General features: G+C 42.6%; 1 protein-coding gene and 1 long non-coding RNA gene across 3 annotated transcripts in view; one reads left to right on the plus strand and one right to left on the minus strand.

Annotated features, from left to right (window-relative positions):
• EP300 (EP300 lysine acetyltransferase) overlaps positions 1–14,876 on the plus strand; it is a 66,933-nt gene extending 52,057 nt beyond the window's left edge. The window contains exons 21-31 of the mRNA XM_010960248.3: positions 1,224–1,280; positions 1,945–2,022; positions 3,696–3,763; positions 4,658–4,808; positions 4,930–5,076; positions 5,714–5,827; positions 6,678–6,843; positions 7,595–7,759; positions 8,554–8,715; positions 11,073–11,354; positions 11,577–14,876. Of these exons, the coding sequence (XP_010958550.2) occupies positions 1,224–1,280; positions 1,945–2,022; positions 3,696–3,763; positions 4,658–4,808; positions 4,930–5,076; positions 5,714–5,827; positions 6,678–6,843; positions 7,595–7,759; positions 8,554–8,715; positions 11,073–11,354; positions 11,577–13,772 (3,586 nt within the window). The 3' untranslated portion in view covers positions 13,773–14,876. The remainder of the gene's footprint in view (positions 1–1,223; positions 1,281–1,944; positions 2,023–3,695; positions 3,764–4,657; positions 4,809–4,929; positions 5,077–5,713; positions 5,828–6,677; positions 6,844–7,594; positions 7,760–8,553; positions 8,716–11,072; positions 11,355–11,576) is intronic.
• LOC141579459 (uncharacterized) overlaps positions 1–22,260 on the minus strand; it is a 47,546-nt gene that overhangs the window by 8,255 nt on the left and 17,031 nt on the right. The gene's annotated exons all lie outside the window — the stretch shown is intronic.

Here is a 22,260-nt window from a genome sequence, read left to right on the forward strand (position 1 = left end):
CTTTTCCAGTTTAACCTATAATAAACAGAAGCAACTGAGAACATTTTAAAAAAAAAAGTACGGAATTGTTACTAGTAATAACAGGGCTTCTGAGAAAAACTGGTTAATGTTTCCAAATTGGGTTTTGAAGTTGTACTTTGTCCTCAGTCACCATAGACATAGTGGGGACTGGTGCTGGTCTGGAAACTAGATATTAGGTCCCCTTGAACCTTAAGGAGATTTTCTGACCCTTGGCTAAACCAGGGAAGTCTGCTCCAGCTAGTTTTCCCTGATGCAGGAAGGGAGACAGCCTTACAGTTGGTGCTATCGAGTGGCTCCCCATGTGTCCTGTACCTTCGGACAGCTCATCTCTGACTTTACAGTGCAGAGGCCCCTCTTCCAGTTCTGAATGTGGCAGTGGGCCTGAATCTGTGCATTACTAACAAGTTCCCAGATCATTCTGTGCTTCTTGTCTTCAGAACACACTTTGAGTAGCAAGACTTCAGGCCATTTAATGATGAGTCTCTAGCCTATAACCAGTCGGATACAGCTTAAATGTGGAAATGTCCTCATTTTTGTGAGGAGGAACCACATTAGTCAAAGTTGGGCCCCCTGAAGTTTAATTCTAGGTTGACAGTAAGACTGTTAGCTTCTATATTTGTGAGGCTATGAGCATTGTGGTACGCTGGATTTCAGGATGGGAGGCCATGTGGAAACTTAATGAATACCCTTTTTTGGCCAACTATAAGTGACCTGAAATATATATTCTTAATATAGACGTTTTCTGTTAATATAAAAGTTGTTTGACTAGACTGTCCTGATTAATTAGGTTTTTTTTTAAATAGTGATTTAGGTCCCTCTGTACACACTATCTTTATATACCTTGTTCAGTCTAGAAACATTAAACTATTAAAAGGTATAGATACCTAACAGTAAGAGTAGTGGGCAAGATTTAAAAAGGAAAAGAACTAACCCATATGCCTAGTTCTTACTGGGTTCTCCTTTTCCTATAAGTGGGAGTAGATTTACTCTAAAGTTCTTTCCAGAAAACATAGGCATTTCTTTATGTAAATGTGCATTTTGTGGGAGCAAGAATGTACAAGTTTATTGTATCCTTGGTTTAGTCTTAGAAGATTTAAATAACCCACTTACAGGATGGGTTTTTTTGTTCCTTTTGGTTAGAACAGTGGTCTAATTATCTTTCTATGTTGCCTTTTCTCATTGTATCCCTCTTCTTTCCTTAGTACAATAAATAAAGAACAATTTTCGAAGAGAAAAAATGACACACTGGATCCTGAACTGTAAGTAGTTCCCCTTGAATAGTCAGTACACCTTGAGTTTCCTTCTTCCTTTCATTCTCTTGGTTTGCATAGCCAGTGAGATGATTCTCTATTCTTGGGCTAAATCTGTAACATACCTAACACAGATGGTAGAAAAGTTAAAGTTCACGTTATGGTTAGGATTCATTTACATTTCACTAAATTGACGTAATATTTTGGTGTTTTATATGTAGGCCTAAGTGAAGCACCAAGCTACCTCTGCTCAGGGCCATGCATTCCAGCCCTGTTGTCCTCTGCATTTGCAAACCAGCTCATAATCCCCCCCTTTATAGTGAGGCCTTTCAGAACCCTGTGCAGAGATGTACTGGTGTTCTGGGCGTTCCTGACATGGATATGATGGTGTTGGACTCGTTGGAAGGCAGTCGTCTTTATCTTTCACTTTTTACCGCCTTTCCATGGTCACATTTAAAATTGCCACATTTAATGACTGAACTTAACTGCTTCTGAGATTTGCTCTACCTATAAACACTAAGGAACTTTTAACCCAGGAACTCTTTAAAACTATTCAGTTCTTTGGACATGACCTTGGCTGTCTTTTGAATTGTCAGAAATCAGGAAATATCGGAAGTTTTTATTTGGTTAAAGATTTGGATTTAATCTTGACATTTTGACTTTTCATTTCCAGGTTTGTTGAATGTACAGAGTGTGGAAGAAAGATGCATCAGATCTGTGTTCTTCATCATGAGATCATCTGGCCATCTGGGTGAGACTTAAGTATTTTCTCTCGACTTTTTTCCTGTGAACTTTAGTGAGTTTTAGTCTTCTTTGCAATAATTATATTTTCAAAGTTGCTGTCTCTGAAAATTATTTTTTGGATTGGGAAAAGATAAGTAAAATCTGGTTTTAAAACATTAAATAACCTAGAATCCAAAAATATAAATCTTTCTCTTGCATTTTTAATCCATATACAAGGAAGTTTGTTCTGCTGGTTCATTTTTTAAATTCTTTGGTGGTCATTGTTCATCAAAAATCAATACTTAATGAAAGATTTATCAGCAGAGATTACAAGAAACTTGTAGCAGCTAGAAACCAGCAAGGAGGTGTTAGACTCAGTTAAATTTGCCAGAGTCTGAATTTTACTTATGCAGTAGAAAAATTAGAAGATATGGGTAATGGAGGGTGCCAAGGGGACACCTATTTCTACCTCTGAGAGACCATCATAATGAACAGTATACTAAATGGTGACCTTGGTTAGGATTTGACTTAAAATGTTTTCAGTGGGTTGGGTTGTAAGTTACATCGGTGTTCAGTGGAAGGCAGGGTTGCGTGACAGTGACCAGATACAGACTTCAGTGAACAAGGTATTCTTGGGCCCCATGTTCTGTTTCTGAATATTCTTCACATATTTACTTAGGTTGCACATTGTTAATGACTTTCACAGAGTGGGTTTTTGTCCATTGTGACACTCATCTGTCTACTGCTTTGGGCTGCTTCTCACTCTCCAGGAACGGGGCTGATCCCAGCTGTGTTCCAAGGGAAGGGCTGGGGGAGGGTCTCCGCACTCAGCAACTCGCAGTAGGACGAGAGCTCTACTCTACTCTACTCTTTCTTGGACTGACTGTTGACACTGGTTTGGAGGTCACAGGAAAGGGGAGGCTAATCAACAAATTTCCAGAAAAAAACAGTGAAGTCACAGCAGTTGATGTTTACATGGCTTGTCTTTAGATAAGCCTTTTCAGTACCCTCCTCAAGAGTGGGTGAGAGTAATTAAGATACTTCAGTGATCCTTGCAACTAAACATGAGTCAGTTGGCTGGTGAGCACTTAATGTGGAACCCAGTTTTTGTAAGAAATTCTACTTGTGCACACATCCTTACAGAATTGCTGGAGCAATGAGAATGTACATTTAAAATCTGGCGCTGCTTTCAAAATGTACTTATTTACATCCCCACCAGTAGCATGTAGACTTTTGCCAATGTGATTAGCCAAAAAAAAACCCACAAGAATTCCTGCTTTAATCTGTAATTCTTCATCATCTTTGCACATGTAAGCCATTTTATATGCCCTAACGTTTCTTCATGCCTGTTGCCTGTTTTTTAATTAGGTTTTTAATTTTTTTCCTTCTTAAATTTTTCTAAGAGCTCTTTATTAGTTTTATTAACTCTTTGTTATGTATTTAGAAATATCTCTCTGAATTGCAACTTTACACATACATAAGATAGATTTTATACTACAATATTAATTTTTTGTTTGTTTGGTTTTTGTTTAGAAGGGGTGATTAGGTTTGTTTATTTTTAATGGAGGTACTGGGGATTGAACCCAGGACCTCGTGGGCGCTAGGCATGCACTCTACCAAGGAGTTATACCCTCCCCCTAGTACACATTAATTTAAATATTTCTCTAAGTTGTTTAAGCAAAGTCTTGGTTTATATTTTAGATTTGTCTGTGATGGCTGTTTAAAGAAAACTGCACGAACTAGAAAAGAAAATAAATTTTCTGCTAAAAGTAAGTTTCATTCTTACAGGTGAATTTTGGCAAAACTTCACTGAAGCATAGTTAAAACTAAACATCCAAAATGAACTATTTTGTTTTAATATGATTTAAATTACTTAAAGTAAAAATCAAATTTTTTCTATAATTTAAGTTGTACTGAAATGTACTTTTTGGTGTGAAATTCATTAGACCTAATGATTTGTAAAAAGAAGGATATGTGTTTTCTTTGTTGCTACATTTTTCTGTATTTGGGGCACTTCCTGATTGGGGCCAGATGTGGAAATACTTGGTCAGAATTGCCATCTCATGAATGATTCCCTGGGTTTTGTGTAAATACCCTTACGTAGTAAGGATTGCTTTTAGACCTATGTGATCTTTTCAGTGGGGTGGGGGTGGCGGTCAATTTCAGTTTTATACATGCCTTTGCCGTTTGGGGGTTTTTTTGTTTTTGTTTGTTTTGTTTTGCTGAGCTTTATTCTTTATAAGGTTTATCAAAGCACCTACCAGATGTTTTTAAGTATTATTGTAGTCGAGGCAAAGTGCATATGGATGTCTTTTCTGTTTTTTGAATCTTCTGAAATTGAAAACTTTTCAAAATAAAAAGTTGAGGAAAGTAACATTTAAAAAATACTGACTACCCTGCTTGCTTTAACTGCACATATACTGAAATGAGAATGATATGAGAGGAGTAGCATGCGCTCTGCGGGGAGGACACACAGGCTCACGAAGTGTTCCATGTTAATTTTTTTTAAGTATTGACTACATTGCTAACTTTTAACAAAACCCAGCAAGTTATCCCTTTAGTATTGAAAAAGCAGAATTGAAATTCATATTGAACCTTATAAGACTGACAGTAATAAATATGCACCTTTGTTACTACTGAATGTGTAATTTCTGCATTCCTAGGGTTGCCGTCTACTAGGCTTGGCACCTTTCTGGAGAATCGTGTGAATGACTTTCTGAGGCGACAGAATCACCCTGAGTCTGGAGAGGTCACTGTGCGGGTAGTTCATGCTTCTGACAAAACTGTGGAAGTCAAACCAGGCATGAAAGCAAGGTATCGAATAATTTCCCCTTTTCTTCTCTTGTGGATCCACCGTTGAGCACACACGGTTACTGCTGGTGATTCTAGTTTTACGGAGATGTTGTGGGTTTTCCCTCCAATGTGCACTGTACAGGTTTGTAGATAGTGGAGAGATGGCAGAATCCTTTCCATATCGAACCAAAGCCCTCTTTGCCTTCGAAGAGATTGATGGTGTTGACCTGTGTTTCTTCGGCATGCACGTGCAAGAGTATGGCTCCGACTGCCCTCCGCCCAACCAGAGGTAGGGCTTACAACTGCCACTTTCTGATTTGCATGGGAGTCTGAAGTTATAAGGTGAAAAGGCATAATGAACAAGACAGTGTTTGATGTGCTTGGTTTGGAAATGCAAAATCTTGAGTACTTTATATTGAAGTGAAACAACAACAAAAAAACCCAAAAGACAAAATACTGGTTTTCTGTGGTCACAGTAATAAGGAAAGAGATATGAATAGCAACTTGAAATTCAAAATAGGGAACAAACTGACTGCTTTTCAGAAAATGTACTTAAATCTAGGTTGTGTCGTGTACCTTCCTGAGATATCTGAAAGAATGTCGTGCAAATGGGATAGGATATGGTTTGGAATTTTTCGTTTCCAAAATAGTACAAAGGCCAGAATCAGAGTTCTGCCAGGATGTATTTGGATCCATCACTGTTGATTGATGTCCTGTGTTGTCAGGCCCTGCTGGGTGCTGCTGGGACTGTAATAGGGCTGTAGGCCCAAAATCTAGTCATTTACCCAAATAACTAGTAACGTGTGGTAAGCATCACAAATGACAAGGTGAGCAGAGAGCGCTGAAGAGAGAACGTGTGTCGTAGCCACATCAGTAGGAACTGGTTATGTGACCTGACTTGGTTTCTTTCTCCCCATTTGGTGTAGGAGAGTATACATATCATACCTCGATAGTGTTCATTTCTTCCGTCCTAAATGCTTGAGGACTGCAGTCTATCATGAAATTCTAATTGGATATTTAGAATACGTCAAGAAACTAGGGTAAGCATAAAAGCAATTTGTTTAAACTGATTACCACTGGGTGTTATGGTGAGACATAGGTTAAGATATGCAAATATTTGACCTTTTTGTCTTTACTCTTCAACTTTGGTTTTCATCTAGTAGAACTATAATCTTAACTTGGTTAGATATCCTTTGCCGGGGGGGGAGGGGTGGATATTTTGGCCCTAGTTGCACCCATCCCAGACTAGTATTATTTTGTTTGGTTAAGCTATTAGAATGCAGTTAGATTTGAACATTATTACCCATTAAAGAGAACGATAAATTGCATTTGATTCTTTTACACCTGGGTATCAAAAACCAAAATCAAACTAAGGTCCAGAGATTTAAAACAGTCCATAAGACGGGTTCCTTACCTTCAAGGTGTATGTGTGCTTTAGAGTATTCCGCATCACCTGTGGTGGTTATTTCTCTTAACAATGTGCATTTTATTTAGCTCTCTTGTCGACATGGATTCATTTTCCTTTGCATTGTAGCTTTTATTTGGTCCTTTAGTGCAAATTTGAAGGGTGTTGATCCAGGATCATGCCTAGTTCTGGCCTACAAATGTCCATCTGATGTGGATCGTACACTTTGTGTCATCTTGGGCGAAATCACTGGTTTCTGTAATGACTCCACTCTACACTTGAAAGTGTGGCATTCTCGTGTGGGAGGGTATAGCTCAGTGGTAGAGTCTGTGCTTAGCATGTCCTGGGTTCAACCCTCAGTACCTCCATTATCCAATTAATTAACTTTCTAATTACCTCTCCTCCCCTCCCCCAAATATAGTGTAGCATTCTTTTCAGAATGGATGATCTTTTCTCTTGAGTGTTTCTTCTCTTTATGTTGTTAGATATACAACAGGGCATATTTGGGCATGTCCCCCAAGTGAGGGAGACGACTATATCTTCCATTGCCACCCCCCTGACCAGAAGATACCCAAGCCCAAGAGACTGCAGGAGTGGTACAAAAAGATGCTGGACAAGGCCGTGTCCGAGCGAATTGTCCATGACTACAAGGTCAGGAGTGGGGGGACAGAACTGGAAAATGACTGATGTTGCTGCTCTGTGCTGTTTAACTGTCTCAACAAAAATCTTGTTTGTTCTCCCTCGTCCATGAATTTGTGAAATTAAGCTGATTTGAAAGTGGGGCTTTTTCCCCATGAATTACTATTAAGATGTTTATTTAATAGCCATTGGTGATTACAGAGTATCTCACGACAAGAACTTCTACTAAATCTGTTACCTGTTTTTACTCACGGGGAGGAAAACATGAACTGGATGTCTTCCTGAGCAGCACAGCGAGTCATTCTTTAGCCATACAGTCTCCACTGTTTATAGTTTGGGTGGTTTAGAACATATTTCTCAGTGGATGCTGATGTTTCAAGGATGCGTGCAGGGTAGGCATGCCTTGTGCCACACTGCATTCTGTCTGAGTGTAAAGGCCACGGTGTGAAAGATGCTGCCTCTGCCATTGTTCTTGGTAACATAAAGGATAATTTCCCTCTTGGTAACATAAAGGCAGGCGATTTCCCAGTCCTCATGGGTAGAGGACTGCGGAAACCAGAAATACCAATCTCAGATCGTGCCTTTCCACTGTCTGAAACACTAAATGGCTCTCGGGCATTGAGGTTGGACATAAAATCTCTGCCATCTTCCAGAAGACCCACCTAATCCTTCATGTTTCTTGTGTCCCTTACCTATGACTATTTCAGTATAATAAATGCTTTTTTAAAAAAAAAATCCCATTTGTATGTGGATGTTTTCACAGGATATTTTTAAACAAGCTACTGAGGATCGATTAACAAGCGCGAAGGAATTGCCTTACTTTGAGGGTGATTTCTGGCCCAATGTTCTGGAAGAGAGCATTAAGGAACTGGAGCAGGAGGAGGAAGAGAGGAAGCGAGAGGAGAACACCAGCAATGAGAGCACAGATGTGAGGGCTTTGCATTTTCCTTTCCCACCTCTACCTCGATTCTCATGTATAACCCAGAAGTGAGCTTAAATTTTCATTGTGGCCTCAAAGCTCTGGGCTCTTTAAGTTGGGCAGGAAACAACGGCTTAGATAAGTTACTGTGGTTCTAGTTCAGTGGTTTTCAACCTTTTTAGCATCAGACCCCATTTTTAAATGGAATCTTGGATTTCCAGTAATGGAAACCAAAGGAAAGGAACCCTGGAAAACTGATAGAGAATTATCTATCTAGAGCATGGGGCCAGGACACTTTACTTTCTGTAAAGGTCTAGATTATGAATAGTTGGGGCCTTGTAGGCCATATAATTGCAGCCTTTAAAATCATTGAATGTTTTCAAGGTTTTTTTTGAATGGTAGGCCCATAAATTCTAGAATGTGAGTGGAAGGAAATGTAACTGAGGTCTTTGGCTCCCTACTTCCACGCACTCTTCCCCTGCTCCTTGTTCCCTGTCCTCAAGTCTGGGATAGTGTGGATCCATCAGAGGGGTCTCCTGGTCTGCAGGTTCTACTGATCAAAAAGCTAAGGCTGCCATTTTCTTGATGAAGAAGCATCAGTGCAAGGATTCTTCACTGGGAGAAAACTAGTACAAAACTTTAGTAAACCTTAGTTTACTGTAAATAACAGCTTTAAAAAGAGCAGCTAGTGGAAGGTGTAAGGTTATGATCTCTAGTTTCAAAAAATGGAGTCTTTTACCATTAGTATTGCTCACGTCACTTAAATAGTTAACATTTTCTTGTCCCCTTGTGCTAACCTGCAGGTGACAAAGGGAGACAGCAAGAATGCTAAAAAGAAGAATAATAAGAAAACCAGCAAAAACAAGAGTAGCCTGAGCAGAGGCAATAAGAAGAAGCCAGGCATGCCCAATGTGTCCAATGATCTCTCGCAAAAACTGTACGCCACCATGGAGAAGCACAAAGAGGTGAGATACAGCCGCGAGAGTGGACAGAACTGGGTCAGCGTTTCTAAAAAACTGCCCACCATGGTTGGAGGTTGACGTGAGCACCAGAGACCATTTGAAAATCAGATGGGAAAAAAAAAATCATTTGAAGGGGAAAGAAGGGAAAATGAGGATGGTTGGAGTGGGTGGTGCGAACAGGGATGGTAAGGTGTCTGATACGCAGCTGTTACAAGTCTAGATGCTGTGGGGACGAGTACCAGCACTGTCTGTCTGACCCTGTTGTTTGCAGTCCTCTTATGTTTGTATTTTTGTCCATTGTTCAGGAGGTTGGCTTGTTGGGTATCTCTTTGTTGTTTTGTTTTAGCCCAAGCTCCTTTGAGCTCCATTTGGCCGTTCCAGTTTGTAATGGAACTTTGGCAAAACAAAAGAATGAAAATGTTGATTGTTTGCCTTCCTGAAAGGGAATTGGGAAGTGGAGAGAACTGAAGAAAAGTTAAACTCGAATATATGCACTTACAGCCCCTTCTCAGCAAAGTTAAAACTTTGAATTATTTTGTTATTTAAATTGCTTGCTTGTTGTTGTAGGTAGTTTGGAGATGTAATTGGGTGTGTTGGGGTTTTTTTCCTCAGCATCATCCTTGGCAAGATGAGAGGTCTCAAAGGGTAATTCATGTCAGGTTTTTGGTTTTTGTTGGGTTTGGTTTTGTTTTGTTTTAACCTCTCAGTTTGACTTTGTTGGGACACCATAATCAAGTTCTCATAGGAAGAGGCTGTTACGTGGGGAGGGAAGTCGAGGCCTGGCTTTAGGTACTGATCCTCACTTAGATGATGATGATCAGCTATTCTGAGCAATATTTAGCGTCACAAAATTCTGTCATCACAGTGACTAGGGAAAGCCCTTACAGTACATCATAATAGATGTGACTTCAGTTGTGAGTACATCTGGGACTTGGTTTACCCTGAGGAGGATGTAGGGTGACAGTCATCTGTTAGGAGTCAGAATCTAAGTTTGTCAATTTAGGTTAAAGTCAAGTATTTTCTTAGCTCTAGGGTGACATACAGTGGAGTCAATCATGCTGGTTGTTACTGGAGGGTTGGCCGTAAAGACGATGAACTAGGAAGTCACTAGATGGTTTTATCTGCCCCTGTTTTGAATGGGTTGCTACAGGTATTCCCCCACTGGTTAGATTCAGTGTTTAGGAGTGCTTTCTTTGAGCCACAGTTAATATCAAACCCAGTATTACAAGGTCAAACACACATCACAGTCCTTCCTTGATGCTTTTAGCTTTTGGCATCTGTTTGATTCATGTATCTATTCAGTGTGTGTGCTCTTGTTCTATGTTCTTTTTCTAGAAATGTATCTTAAAAGACTTGTTTTATGTAAACATTGCTACCCAAGTATATTACAAATGTTACTGCCAGTTGGCACAGATTTTCAGCCTCCGAAAAACTGGTAGAATATAGAAGGCAACACAGCAGTGGCTCACAAGTTCTTGATCTCTTGAAGAAGCCGTTTTACACTTTACTGTTACGTATGTAATACCAGCTTCCTGCTGCAGCCTTTACAGCGATGATTATGGAAATTAATGGTGGTTCTGTATTTTCAGACTTCATTGAACAAAAGTTTTGCCACTTCTGTAGCAAGGACTAAGGAGGTTTTGCTTTTCTATCTTTCCCACCTCTACCAACTTTTTTCTTCTTCAAACTTAACAGGAGAGTTAAATAGAAGACCCCCTCTGAAACACTTCACTTTGATTTCACCAGTTGTTAACACCCTGCTACATTTTCTTTATCTCTATTTCAGCAAATACCTTGTAAGAAAGAAGACATTCTCTACATGACCATGCTGTGGTTTTGTGCCACCGTCTCATGTCTGCTCCTTATGGTCGAGTCCAAGAGTGTGTGTCATATTCAGTTTCCAGGTCTCAGTTCCTGGCCTTATATTCTTTCATGATGTGGGCAGTTTGTTGAAGACGCCAGGCCAATTGTTTTGTAGGATGTTTCTCAATTTGGATTTGTCTGATGTGTTTCCTTGTGATGAGTCAGATTAAGCTGTGGATTGCATCTTTGAGCAGACCACTTCAAGGCAGAAGGTCCACTGTACACGTGCTCTACCTAACCCAGACCACTCTTGCTTGGAAGGAATTACTGGATGAGATAGAAAAGATAAGGTGTAGGTTTTTAGGCTTGTCATAGTCCATCCCAGAGAAGAACAGGCCTACATGAAGCAGGAGAGAGGGGGCTTGTCTCAGGTAACCTTGTGGTGTGGTCATAAAACTAAATGGGGCGTCCCAGCCCCACAGCTGCGCAGCCGGGCTCTGCTGCCATTGACCCAAGGCTCCAGTTCCAGCATCGGAATTAAGCTTTCTGTCTTGCAGGTCTTCTTTGTGATCCGTCTTATCGCCGGCCCTGCCGCCAACTCCCTGCCTCCCATTGTTGATCCCGACCCCCTCATCCCCTGCGACCTGATGGATGGGCGGGATGCCTTCCTCACCCTCGCCAGGGACAAGCACCTGGAGTTCTCTTCACTCCGAAGAGCCCAGTGGTCCACCATGTGCATGCTGGTGGAGCTGCACACTCAGAGCCAGGATCGCTTCGTCTACACCTGCAATGAGTGCAAGCACCATGTAGAGACGCGCTGGCACTGCACCGTGTGCGAGGTAGGCCCCGCGGGGGGGACGGGAGCGGCTGCGGGGGCCTTGAGAGGCGACGCAGTCAGAGGTTATACAGGCTGGGGGTGGGTGGGGCCTGGCCTCATTGGAGTGGTCTGGCTGAAGCAGCTTTCTCTAAAAAGGGGCTTTTTTGTAGCCCAAGCGGAATATGTAAAGGCTTTTGAATGACTTCAGCCTTGGAAAGTTGACCTGCACCTGTTTTTCCCCCAGGATTATGATTTGTGTATCACTTGCTATAACACTAAAAACCACGACCACAAGATGGAGAAACTAGGTCTTGGGTTGGATGATGAGAGCAATAGCCAGCAGGCCGCAGCCACCCAGAGCCCGGGAGACTCCCGCCGCCTGAGCATCCAGCGCTGCATCCAGTCTCTGGTCCACGCCTGCCAGTGCCGAAATGCCAACTGCTCCCTGCCCTCCTGCCAGAAGATGAAGCGGGTCGTGCAGCACACCAAGGGCTGCAAGCGGAAGACCAATGGAGGGTGCCCCATCTGCAAGCAGCTCATCGCCCTCTGCTGCTACCATGCCAAGCACTGCCAGGAGAACAAGTGCCCTGTGCCCTTCTGCCTCAACATCAAGCAGAAGCTTCGGCAACAGCAACTGCAGCACCGGCTCCAGCAGGCCCAGATGCTTCGCCGGAGAATGGCCAGCATGCAGCGGACTGGCGTGGTGGGGCAGCAGCAGGGCCTGCCCTCCCCAACGCCCGCCACTCCCACCACACCGACGGGCCAGCAGCCCACCACCCCGCAGACGCCCCAGCCCCAGCCCCCATCACAGCCCCAGCCCACTCCCCCCAACAGCATGCCGCCCTACTTGCCCAGGACTCAAGCCACTGGCCCTGTGTCCCAGGGTAAGGCAGCAGGACAGGTGACCCCTCCGACCCCTCCTCAGACTGCTCAGCCACCCCTTCCAGGACCTCCACCTGCTGCAGTGGAAATGGCAATGCAGATTCAGAGGGCGGCTGAGACGCAGCGCCAGATGGCCCACGTGCAAATTTTCCAAAGGCCAATTCAGCACCAGATGCCCCAGATGACTCCAATGGCCCCCATGGGCATGAACCCGCCCCCCATGGCCAGAGGGCCCAGCGGGCATCTGGAGCCAGGGATGGGGCCCACAGGGATGCAGCAGCAACCACCGTGGGCCCAAGGAGGGTTGCCTCAACCCCAGCAGCTGCAGCCCGGAATGCCAAGGCCAGCCATGATGTCAGTGTCACAGCATGGGCAGCCCTTGAACATGGCTCCCCAGCCCGGACTGGGCCAGGTCGGTGTGAGCCCTCTCAAACCAGGCACTGTGTCTCAACAAGCCTTACAAAACCTTTTGCGGACTCTCAGGTCTCCCAGCTCTCCCCTACAGCAGCAACAGGTGCTTAGTATCCTTCACGCCAACCCCCAGTTGTTGGCGGCGTTCATCAAGCAGCGGGCTGCCAAGTACGCCAACTCTAACCCGCAGCCCCTCCCGGGACAGCCTGGCATGCCCCAGGGCCAACCGGGGCTGCAGCCACCTACCATGCCAGGCCAGCAGGGCGTCCACTCCAGTCCAGCCATGCAGAACATGAATCCCATGCAGGCGGGCGTCCCGAGGGCCGGCCTGCCCCAGCAGCAACCGCAGCAGCAGCTCCAGCCACCGATGGGAGGGATGAGCCCCCAGGCTCAGCAGATGAACATGAATCACAACGCCATGCCTTCACAGTTCCGAGACATCTTGAGACGACAGCAGATGATGCAGCAGCAGCAACAGGGCGCAGGGCCAGGGATCGGCCCCGGGATGGCCAACCACAACCAGTTCCAGCAGCCCCAGGGAGTTGGCTACCCCCCGCAGCAGCAGCAGCAGCAGCAGCAGCGGATGCAGCATCACATGCAGCAGATACAGCAGGGGAACATGGGACAGATGGGCCAGCTCCCGCAGGCCCTGGGCGCAGAGGCAGGAGCCAGTCTGCAGGCCTATCAGCAGCGACTCCTTCAGCAGCAGATGGGATCGCCGGCTCAGCCCAACCCCATGAGCCCCCAGCAGCACATGCTCCCAAGTCAGGCCCAGTCCCCACACCTCCAGGGCCAGCAGATTCCTTCTCTCTCCAACCAAGTGCGTTCTCCTCAGCCTGTCCCTTCTCCGCGGCCGCAGTCCCAGCCCCCCCACTCCAGCCCGTCCCCGAGGATGCAGCCTCAGCCTTCTCCACACCACGTTTCCCCACAGACCAGTTCTCCACATCCTGGACTGGTAGCTGCCCAGGGCAACCCCATGGAACAAGGGCATTTTGCCAGCCCGGACCAGAATTCGATGCTTTCTCAGCTCGCTAGCAACCCAGGCATGGCAAACCTCCATGGTGCAAGCGCCACGGACCTGGGACTTAGCACCGATAACTCAGACTTGAATTCAAACCTCTCACAGAGTACACTAGACATACACTAGAGACACCTTGTAGTATTTTGGGAGCAAAAAAATTATTTTCTCTTAACAAGACTTTTTGTACTGAAAACAATTTTTTTCAATCTTTCTTAGCCTAAAAGACAATTTTCCTTGGAACACATAAGAACTGTGCAGTAGCTGTTTGTGGTTTAAAGCAAACATGCAGGATGAACCTGAGGGACGATAGAGTACAAAGAATATATTTTTGTTATGGCTGGTCACCCCCAGCCTGCTTTTCCCCTTGTGTGTGTGGTTCAGGTGTGCACTGGGAGGAGGCTGAGGTCTGTGAAGCCAACCACACGCTCCTGCCTTGCACCTCCAATAGGTTTTATTATTTTTTTTAAATTAATGAAAATATGTAATATTAATAGTTATTATTTACTGGTGCAGATGGTTGACATTTTTCCCTATTTTCCTCACTTTATGGAAGAGTTAAAAAAGAACATTTCTAAAACCAGAGGACAAAAGGGGTTAATGTTACTTTAAAATTACATTCTATATATATATAAATATATATAAATATATATTAAAATACCAATTTTTTTTCTCTGGGTGCAAAGATGTTCATTCTTTTAAAAATGTAAAAAAAAAAAAAAGAAAAAGAAAAAAAATTCCCCTTTCCTCCCCTCAAGTCAACTTTTGTGCTCCAGAAAATTTTCTATTCCGTAAGTCTGAGCGTAAAAACTTCAAGTATTAAAGTAATTTGTACATGTAGAGAGAAAAATGACTTTTTCAAAATATACAGGGGCAGCTGCCAAATTGATGTATTATATATTGTGGTTCTGTTTCTTGAAAGAATTTTTTTCGTTATTTTTACATCTAACAAAGGAAAAAATTAAAAAGAGGGTAAGAAACGATTCCAATGGGATGATTTTAACATGCAAAATGTCCCTGGGGTTTCTTCTTTGCTTGCTTTCTTCCTCTTTACCCTCCCACCCCCCACACACACACACTTTCTGTAAAACTTGAAAATAGAAAGCAAAAACCCTCAACTTGTAAATCATGCAATTAAAGTTGATTACTTATAAATATGAACTTTGGATCACTGTATAGACTGTTAAATTTGATTTCTTATTACCTATTGTTAAATAAACTGTGTGCGACAGACACCTGACTTTGTTTCACTTCTTGACTTCACATCTATCTTGGGAGCATCACTGGAAGTGCTTGATGTGTAGGATTCGGGGGGGGAAGTGAAAGCACCCGCTTACTGTCCTTGCTAACTATTACCTAAAGTGATTTTGTGACAAAAATGGATTTTAAGAAATAAATGTTGGTAAATTTGTCCAAAGTTCAGGAGAAAACACAAGAAGTACCAGCTAGATGTCAGTTTTGTCCGTCTGAATTGATAGTAATTAGCCTTCAACAGCCTGATGTAAGCCCTCCTTCTGTGGTCCCCTGTGGATGACCTCCTGGTCTTCCAGTCACCCTTATCCTGCAGGGATAAGACTGAGCACCTCAGAGGGGTCACATCTGCCTAAGTTACAAGTAAGCCCTTGAAAGAGCAGCACTTAGAGCCAGGGCAGCAATACTACATCCCAGTTCTGTTCAAATACTTTGTTACTGCTAACTGCCAACCAAGAAGTCGGCGGGGAAAGAGGCTGTACAAAAGGAAAGGAAAACGTGAAAATAAAACCCAGAAGAGATGGCAGCAAGGAGTCCGGTACTGTGCTGGGTGTGGAAGGATGGGGAGGTTGCCAGTCCTCCGTCCAGCCGAATATTTCATCGGCTGTGAGTGAGTGTGAAATGAGGACACTCGGGGAGCTGCGCTGGCATCACTAGGCAGGTCTTCCTTGTTATCGTCATGGAGTTTTACACTGACGATGATCTCTGCTAAGGGCTAAAGAAAAAAGATCTCTTCAAGTAGCTTAATTCAAACTCCTAATTGTTCTCCCACTATTTTACATTGTCTCACCAAAACAACCAGTATCTCGGTGTGAAGTGAACTTGCATAGTCAGCATGAATCAGAGCCCACCCCAGCAGATGTTATCGAGCATCCACCTGCCTCAGGTCAGTGGTCCAGCAAATGTATGCACGCGCAGCACCTACAGTCTGCCAGGCAGGACAGCGAGCATGGACAGGATGCGGCCCTGCCCTCCAGCTAGCCAGCCTGAGATCTAGAAAAGAGGACAGAATGATGCTTAAACAAGATGAAATAAAGGTTAAGTGCTGTAAGCGGGACAGAGGGAGCAGGAGGAATCGTTTCCGGCTGAGAGGAATTGGGAGTTTCTGGAAAGGATAGAATTGAAACTGGAAGAGGGCATAGCTCAGTGCTAGAGCACAAGCATGAGGTCCTGGGTCCAATCCCCAGCACCTCCATTGAAAAAAAAAATTTAAGTCAACCTAATTACCCCCCCTCCTCCTCACCCCAAAAAAGAGTTAGCTAAACTGGATCTTGGAGGGGAAATGAACCAGGAAAGGTGGAGAGGGGTGAGAAGGAACTCCACCCACAAGAGTGAAGAATCTGATCCTGTTGGGAAACAACTTCAAATCCACTTGGCTGGGACCAGAGAGAACATGTTGAGTGTCTGTCGGAGAAAGTCTCCCATAGTGCTCCCCGTTACCAGGGCCCAGGATTGATTCGAGCTCCTGGATGGGAACACAGAATTTTCACCCATTTCCAAGCAGTAAATTCCCAGCTTTTACAGCTCTAGACTCTGGCTGAAGATAGCTGGGTTGAAGTGTCAACCTCTTCACTGTGATGTTGCAAGGAGAAAGCAGGGGCAGAAATAATTAAATAGGGAGGGGAGAAAAGCTGTCCTTGCCCAAACTAGAGGCAGTTTTAGGAGGGGGAAGATGTGGATTAGTCCACAGGAATACAAGAAGGTTAGTTCACCGTTTGTGTATATTTGAAAATTATCACAGTAAAAAGTTGGGAAGAGCTAAAAGGAGCCACAAGTCTCCAACAAAGTTGTTTCTAAGACATCAATCTAGGAAACGGGCCCAATGGGCACCAGCAGTATCCAGGTGTTACTTTAGTTGCTTAGCTCACTGAATCCTCAAAAATGACAAATGAGAAAGCTGCAGCTCAGATGTATGCGGAAGGTCACACAGCTACCGAGAAAGCCAAACATCTGCTGGATTCCACAGCCTGCTTCTCCGCATCCTTTCTCCCTCACCGTAGAGAAGCCCTCTAATGGCTGCACGTTAATAGGTTTGACACAGGGCCCCATGCCAAGTAAATTCAAAATATAGACTAAAAACTGAAAGGGGGAGAAAAGTAAGGAATCATAAAGATAAGCTCCCCAGGCTTCTCCTTTCCCAACCACAGAACCTCGTCTCCAGAGAGATGGTTTTCCAAAATGTTATGTTCATGATGAGGTCACCATGTTTAAAGAACACACAGGCCAGCATCAAAAAGAATAAAATGCTTAGGAATAAGTTTAACAAAAGACATGCAAGACGTGTACACTGAAAACTACAGAACATCCTTGAAAGAAATTAAAGACCTAAATAAATGAAAAGATATCCTTGCTCATGGATCGGAAGACTAGGGAGGCCTAACATTGCTAAGAAAGTACAGGCAACCTTGTTTACTTGTGCGTCACTTTAAGCACTTTGCCGATACTGCGTTTTTTACAGCTGGAGGTTTGTGGCAACCCTGCACCAAGCAAGTCTATCGGTGCCATTGTTCTAACAGCATTTGCTCACTTACTGTCTCCGTGTCGCATTTTGGTAATTCTCCCAATACTTCAAACCTTTTCATTTTTACTATTATACTTGCTATGGTGACCTGTGATCAGTGATCTTTGATGCTACTATCTTGGAACACCACACAGTGCACCCATGGAAGACTGCAAACATGATCAATAAATGTGTGTAACGTGACTGCTCCACTGGCAAAACAGACATTCCCCTGCCTCTCCCTCTCCTGGGGCCTTCCTGTTCCTCAAGACACAACAATATTGAAATCAGGCCAATTAATAACCCTATGATGGCCTCTAAATGCTCAAATGAAAGGACGAGTTGCATGTCTCACTTTAAATCAACAGCTAGAAATGATTACACTTAGCGAGGAAGGCATGTCAAAAGCTGAGACAGGCTGATCCAAACAGTGAGCCAACTTGTGAATGCAAAGGAAAAGTTTTGGAAGGAAATTAAAAGTGCTCCTCTAATGAATGCACAAATGATAAGAAAGCAAAACATCTTAATTGCTGATAAGAAAAAAGTTTTAGTGATCTGGAAAGCTTAAACCAGCCACAACATTCCCTTAAGCCAAAGCCTAACCCAGAGCAAAGCCCTAACTCTCTTCAATTCTATGAAGGCTGGGAAAGGGGAGGCAGAAAGGCAGAAGGAAAGTCTGAAGCTGGCAGAGGTTGTTTCGTGAGGCTTAAGGAAAGCAACCACCTCCATAACATAAAAGCACAAACTGACACATCAAGTGCCGATGTAGGGGCTGCGGCAAGTCCTCCAGAAGATCCAGCTCAGATAAGCAATGAAAGTGGCTGCACAAAACAGCTGATTTTCAATGTGGACGACAGTCTTATATTGGAAGATGATGCCATCCAGGACTTTCATAGCTAAAGAGAAGTCAAAGCCGGACTTCCAATCTTCAAAGGGAATAATGCAGCTGGTGGCTTGAAGTTGAAGCCAATGCTCATTTACTACTCTGAATATTCTAGGGCCCTTAAGAATTGGGCCAAATCTACTCAGCCTGTGCTCTATAAATGGAACAACAAAGCCTGAATGACAGTAAATCTGTATACAACATGGTTTGCCAAACATTTTAGGCCCACTGTTGAGACCTACTGCTCAGAGAAAAAAGATTCCTTTCAAAATAGTACTGCTCACTGACAGTGCCCTGGCCACCCTAGAGTGCTGGCGGAGACGTACAGGAGACGAACGTTGCTCTCCTGCCGTTCAAACAGCACCCAGTCTGCAGCCCATGGGTCACGGAGTCATTTCGACTTTCAGGTCTTATTTTTAGGAAATACATCTCATAAGGCTATAGCTTCCATACGTTAATGACTCCTCTGATGGATCTAAGCAAAGTAAACTGAAAACCTACTGGAAAGAACTCATCATTCTTTATTCACCATTCACCATTAGCTGCCATTGAGAACATTTGTGATTCATGGGAAGAGGTCAAAATATCGACATAAACAGCCAGTTTGGAAGATGATTCCAACCCTCCTTGTCAATGACTTTGAGGGATTCAGGACTTCAGTGGAGGAAGTACCTGTACCTGCTGTCGAAACAGCAAGAGAATTAAAATCAGAAGTAGAGCCTGAAGATGTGACTGCATTGCTGCAACCTCGTAACACAACTTGAATGACTGAGGAGTTGCTGCTTACGGATGAGAGAAGAAAGTGTTTTCTTGAGATGGAATCTACTCTTGGTGAAGATACTGTGAAAATTGTTGAAATGACAACAAAGGATTTAGAGTTTTACACAAAGCCAGTTGATAAAGTAGCAGCAGGTTTTGAGAAGACTGACTCCAATTTTGAAAGAAATTCTACTGTGGGTAAAATGCTATCAAACAGCATTGCACACTACAGAGAAATCATTTGTGAAAAGAAGTCAACTGATGTATCAAACTTCACTGTCGTCATATTTTAAGAAATTGCCACAGCCACCCAACCACGCTGATCAGTCAGCAGCCACCGACATCGAGGCAAGACTCTCTACCAGCAAAAAGATTATGACTCACTGCAGGCTCAGATGGTTGGCATTTTTTGGCAATAAAGTATTTTTAAATTAAGATATGTACATTTTTTCAGACATAATGCTATTGTGCACTTAACAGACTACAGCACAGTGTAAACATAATTTACATGCATTAGGAAACAAAGAATTCATGTGACTCACTTTATTGTAACATTTGCTTTATTGCAGTGATCAGAAACCAAACCCTCAGTATCTCGGAGGTATGCCTGTACTGCACCCCAACTGACGTACAGATTCAATGCAATCCCTATCAAAATATCTTCTGGCTTTTTCTTTTTTAGCATAAATTGACATGGTGATCCTAAAATGCATATGGAAATGTAAAGAAGCCAAAACAATCTTGAAAATGAAGTACAAATTTGGAGGACTAACACTTTCCGATTTCAAAACTTAAACTACAAAGATGCAGTAATCAAGACTACAGTAGTGGCATGAGAAGAGACATTTAAATCATTGGAATAGAGAGTCCAGAAATAAACCCATATATTTAAGGTCAATGGATTTTCAATAAGGATGCCAAGGCAACTCAAAGGAGAAAGAAGAGGCTTTTCAACAAATAGTGCTGGGACAACTAGACACCCACATTCAAAAGAATGAAGTTGGACCTCTATATACAGAAATTAACTCAACATAGATCATAGACCTAATGTAAGAGCTAAAAACTATAAAAATCATACAAGAATACATGGGAATAAATCTTCATTACCTTGGATTAGGAAATGGTTAATCTGATATGACACCTAAAGTACAAGCAACACCCTCCCCCCCCAAAAAAACTGGGCTTCATCAAAAGGTATAACTTTTGTTTATCAAAAGGCACTTATCAGAGCGGAAGGGTAAAGCTCAGTGGTAGAGCACATGCTTAGCATGCACGAGGTCCTGGGTTCAATCCCCAGAACCTCCATCAAAAAATAAATAAATAAACTTAATTATCTCCCCCTGACTCACCCCCCAAAAAACCCACAAAACCTCTGGGACACAGCAAAAGCAGTTCTGAGAGGGAAGTTTATAGCAATACAAGCTTACACCTCAGGAAACAAAGAAAAATCTCAAATAAACAACCTAAATTTACATCTAAAGCAACTAGAGAAAGAAGAACAAACAAAACCCAAAGTTAGTAGAAGAAATCATAAAGATTAGAGCAGAAATAAATGAAAGAGACTAAAAAAGCAACAGAAAAGATCAATGAAACTAAAAGCTGGTTCTTTGAAAAGATAAACAAAATTGATAAACTTTTAGTCAGACTCATCAAGAAAACAAGGGAGAGCGCCCACATTTATAAAATCAGAAATGAAAAAGGAGAAGTCACAACTGACATCAGAAATACAAGGGATCATAAGAGGCTACTATGAGCAACTACATGCCAACAAAAAGGACAATGTAGAAGAAATGGACAATTTCTTAGAAAGGTACAATTTGCCAAGACTGAACCAGGAAGAAAGAGACAATATGAACAGACCAATTACCAATAATGAAATTGAATCAGTAATTTTAAAACTCCCAACAAACGAAAGTCCAGGACCAGGTGGCTTCACAAGCAAATTCTACCAAACATCTAGAGAAGAGTTAACACCTACCTATCCTTCTAAAACTATTCCAAAAAATTTCAGAGGAAGGAACACTTCCAAACTCATTCTATGAGGCCACCATCACCCTGATACCAAAACCAGACAAAGGTATCACAAAAAAAGAAAATAACAGGCCAGTATCACTTATAAATACAAAAATCCTCAACAAAATATGAGCAAATCGACTCCAACAATGCATTAGAAGGATCATACACCATGATCAGGTGGGATTTATCCCAGGGAGGCAGAGATTTTTCAATATCCACAAATCAATCAATGTGATACACCTCATTAACAAATTGAAGAATAAAAATCATATGATCATCTCAAAAGATGCAGAAAAAGCTTTTGATAAAATTCAACATCTGTTTATGATAAAAACTCTCCAGAAAGTGGGCATAGAGAGACCAAACCTCAACATAACAAAGGTCATATATGACAAAACCACAGCTAACATCATACTTAATGGGGAAAAGCTGAAAGCATATCAGGAATAAGACAAGGATGCCCACTCTCACCACTTTTATTCAACATACCTTTGGAAGTCCTAGCCACAGCAATTAGAGAAGAAAAAGAAATAAAAGGAATCCAAATCAGAATTGAAGAAGTAAAACTGTCACTGTCTGCAGATGACATGATACTATACATAGAAAATCCTAAAGATGCTATCAGAAAACGACTAGAGCTCATCAATGAATTTGGAAAAGTTGCAGGATACCAAATTAATATACAGAAATCATTTGTATTTCTATACACTCACAGTGAAACAGCAGAAGGAGAAATTAAGGAAACAATCTCATTCATCACCACATCAAAAAGAATAAAATACTTAGGCATAAACCTACCTAAGGAGGCAAAAGACCTGTACTATGAAAACTATAAGACATTGATGAAAGAAACTGAAGATGACATAGAGGAAAGATATACTGTGTTCTTGGATTGGAATAATTAATATTGTTAAAATGGCCATACTACCCAAGGCAATATACAGATTCAATGCAATCCCTATCAAATTACCAACGACATTTTTCACAGAACTGGAACAAAAATTCTTAAAATTTGCATGGAAACACAAAAGACCCAACAAGCCAAAACAAGCTTGAGAAAGAAGAATGGAGCTGGGGAATCATGCTCCCTGATTTCAAACTGTACTACAAAGCTACCATAATCAAAACAGTATGGTACTGTCACAAAAACAGACACACAGATCAATGGAACAGGATAGAAAATCCAGAAATAAACCCACGCACCCAGC

Source organism: Camelus bactrianus, chromosome 12 (genome assembly GCF_048773025.1).
Source record: "Camelus bactrianus isolate YW-2024 breed Bactrian camel chromosome 12, ASM4877302v1, whole genome shotgun sequence".
NCBI classification, from domain to species: Eukaryota; Metazoa; Chordata; class Mammalia; order Artiodactyla; family Camelidae; genus Camelus; species Camelus bactrianus.